This window comes from Tachysurus vachellii, chromosome 16, assembly GCF_030014155.1.
Source record: "Tachysurus vachellii isolate PV-2020 chromosome 16, HZAU_Pvac_v1, whole genome shotgun sequence".
NCBI classification, from domain to species: Eukaryota; Metazoa; Chordata; class Actinopteri; order Siluriformes; family Bagridae; genus Tachysurus; species Tachysurus vachellii.
In genome coordinates this window covers 6,755,946-6,758,417 of record NC_083475.1, presented here as the reverse complement: position 1 = coordinate 6,758,417, position 2,472 = coordinate 6,755,946, and the positions used below count along the sequence as shown (strand labels likewise).

The 2,472-nt window shown below is 52.5% G+C and overlaps 1 protein-coding gene across 1 annotated transcript; it reads left to right on the top strand.

The window, feature by feature from the left end:
• The first annotated feature begins 289 nt into the window (after positions 1-289).
• pou3f2a (POU class 3 homeobox 2a) lies at positions 290-1,381 on the top strand. Its single transcript, XM_060889868.1, has one exon. The coding sequence runs from the start codon at positions 290-292 to the stop codon at positions 1,379-1,381; it is 1,092 nt and encodes a 363-aa protein (XP_060745851.1).
• Positions 1,382-2,472: the final 1,091 nt, after the last annotated feature.

The window sequence follows — 2,472 nt, the reverse complement described above, 5'->3', positions numbered from 1 at the left end:
CAGCCTCGCTCAAAACTTCAAGCACCGTTCACCAGGAGCGCAAGTGGTTCTAGCATCTCCCGTGACCAATGAACGCGTCGCTGTCAGGGGCAACCGCGTCTGTCAAGACTTTCTGTCCAATCACGAGCAGATCGAGGCAGAAACGCAAGGCGCGCGCCTTCACTGGCGCTGGGGAGCCGCCTGTGGCACAAAAAAGTAAGCGTGTAACGCGTCGACGCGAGCAAAGCCCCCCTCGTCTCTCCCTCTCTGTCTCTCTCACTCTCTCTCTTTCTGTGCCCTGCTGGAGGCTATGGCGACCGCGGCGTCCAACCACTACCGCCTCCTGACGTCGAGCGCGTCCGAAGCGGGAAGCATGCAGCAGACGCCAGCTTACAGGGACGCGCCAAGCCTGCTGCACAGCGACTACACGACGCTCCAGAGTGCCGCCAACCCACTCGGCCACGCGCACCAGTGGCTCGCGGCGCTCTCGCAAGGCGACGGCTCTCCGTGGTCTGAGCAGGACATCAAGCCTGCGCTGCACGGCGACGCCGACGAGCTCCAGCACTCACCGAGTCTGCAGCCACAGCAGCAGCAACAACAGTCGCGAGCGGCTCATTTAGTACACGAGAGCGCGCATCACCAGGACCAACACTGGAGGGCGAGCACAACGGCGCACATGGCCAGCATGACGAGTTCAAACGGACCGAGCATGATCTACTCGCAGCCGGGATACGGAGGCGAGCAGGGCATGCACCACCATCCAAATGTCCTGAGCGAGGCGCATGAGGACGAACCGAGCCCGCGGATCAGCGAGCACGGCCACGCGCAGAACCTCCGCCCGGGCCAACACGAGCACTCGGACGACGATGTGCCCACATCCGACGATCTGGAGCACTTCGCTAAGCAGTTCAAGCAGCGGCGCATCAAGCTCGGTTTCACGCAGGCCGACGTGGGCTTGGCGCTCGGCACGCTTTACGGGAACGTGTTCTCGCAGACCACGATTTGTAGATTCGAGGCACTGCAGCTTAGCTTCAAAAACATGTGCAAGCTCAAGCCTTTGCTGAACAAGTGGCTCGAGGAGGCCGACTCAACTTCGGGCAGCCCCACGAGCCTGGACAAAATCGCCGCGCAGGGCAGGAAGAGGAAAAAGCGCACCTCCATTGAAGTGGGTGTCAAGGGCGCACTGGAAAGCCATTTCCTAAAGTGTCCTAAACCCGGTGCGGCAGAGATTAACGCGCTGGCGGACAGTCTGCAGCTGGACAAGGAGGTCGTGCGGGTTTGGTTCTGCAACAGGCGGCAAAAAGAAAAGCGGATGACGCCTCAGTGCGCCCCGTTAACCGACAACAAGGACGTGTACGGGGACACGCCGCCGCACCACGGCGATCGGACACCGGTTCCGTGATTTTGGGGGGCGACGGGGGGATTTTCCGTGATTTTTTCTCCAACTGCACAAGCTCGGACGTGTCTTTGTCTCCGCTATAACGGCCCGTTCACGGTGGACCGAGCCGCACGAGAGCCTACGTGACACCGCATAGGTGTTGCATGTTGTTGCCCGAACAATGCGGACAAGGGCGGGCGATGGGACGCATGTGTCGCATAAGATGCTCGCGCTTCACGGAAACCCAAACAGGCGCGGGGTCATGACAAAAACCGCTTTATTCAAGCTTAGAAGCCGAAGGATCTGTGAAAGCACGTCAAATCGGGGTGAAGCAGAGAGCTGAGGAAAGGGCGTTAAAACACGCCATCTTCCCGTCAGGGCCACAAAACGTGTCAACACGCGCCGATGCGGTGTCTGCCGTTCACTTATTATTATTATTATTATTATTATTATTATTATTATTATTATTATTATTATTATTATTAATCTATACTCCAACTTGAGCTTAGAGATGTGTTTATTCTACCTCTTTTGTGTAGTTAAGCTTGACGCTGGTGTTTAAGTCTTGATCATAACAAAAGGCTGCTAAGTGCTGTTTCCCAACACTGCACACTGCAAACCAGTCCAGCTTTATGCAGGTCACGATTTCGCACTGCTGGTGTGCCGAACAGAAATCCTTCTCAATGTGAGCTATGATTATATACCAGCACTAAGACAAGTCTGCACAAATTAAGGCTCTGTGTATTAAATCAGAATTAAGGAGCAACATAACACAGGCGTGCAGGATTATATCTAGTGTCATTGCAATGACATTTTACAATTGAGATTTCAGTAACTGAAACTGCAAAATAAGTGCAAATTCAAAAGGAATCTGGTTCCACTGGGATCTAAATATGGGCTATAAAATGGGTCCTCTGTATAGAGCATCATGGTATTGTTTCACAACATATACCTGAAAAAATACACATATAAATACATAAATAAATATATTTGTCTGAAGAAAGACAGACAAATGTAATACTTTAGGCCTAGGCCACCGAGAGTGTCTTTGTTGTTTAATTAATTAAACTAAACCAATATGATTTATTAAAGAGAAAAAAAAAGATGTAGCTAAT

What these genes read in the sequence shown, in the direction of transcription:
- pou3f2a (XM_060889868.1), top strand. Translation starts at nt 290, where the DNA reads ATGGCGACCGCGGCGTCCAACCACTACCGCCTCCTGACGTCGAGCGCG.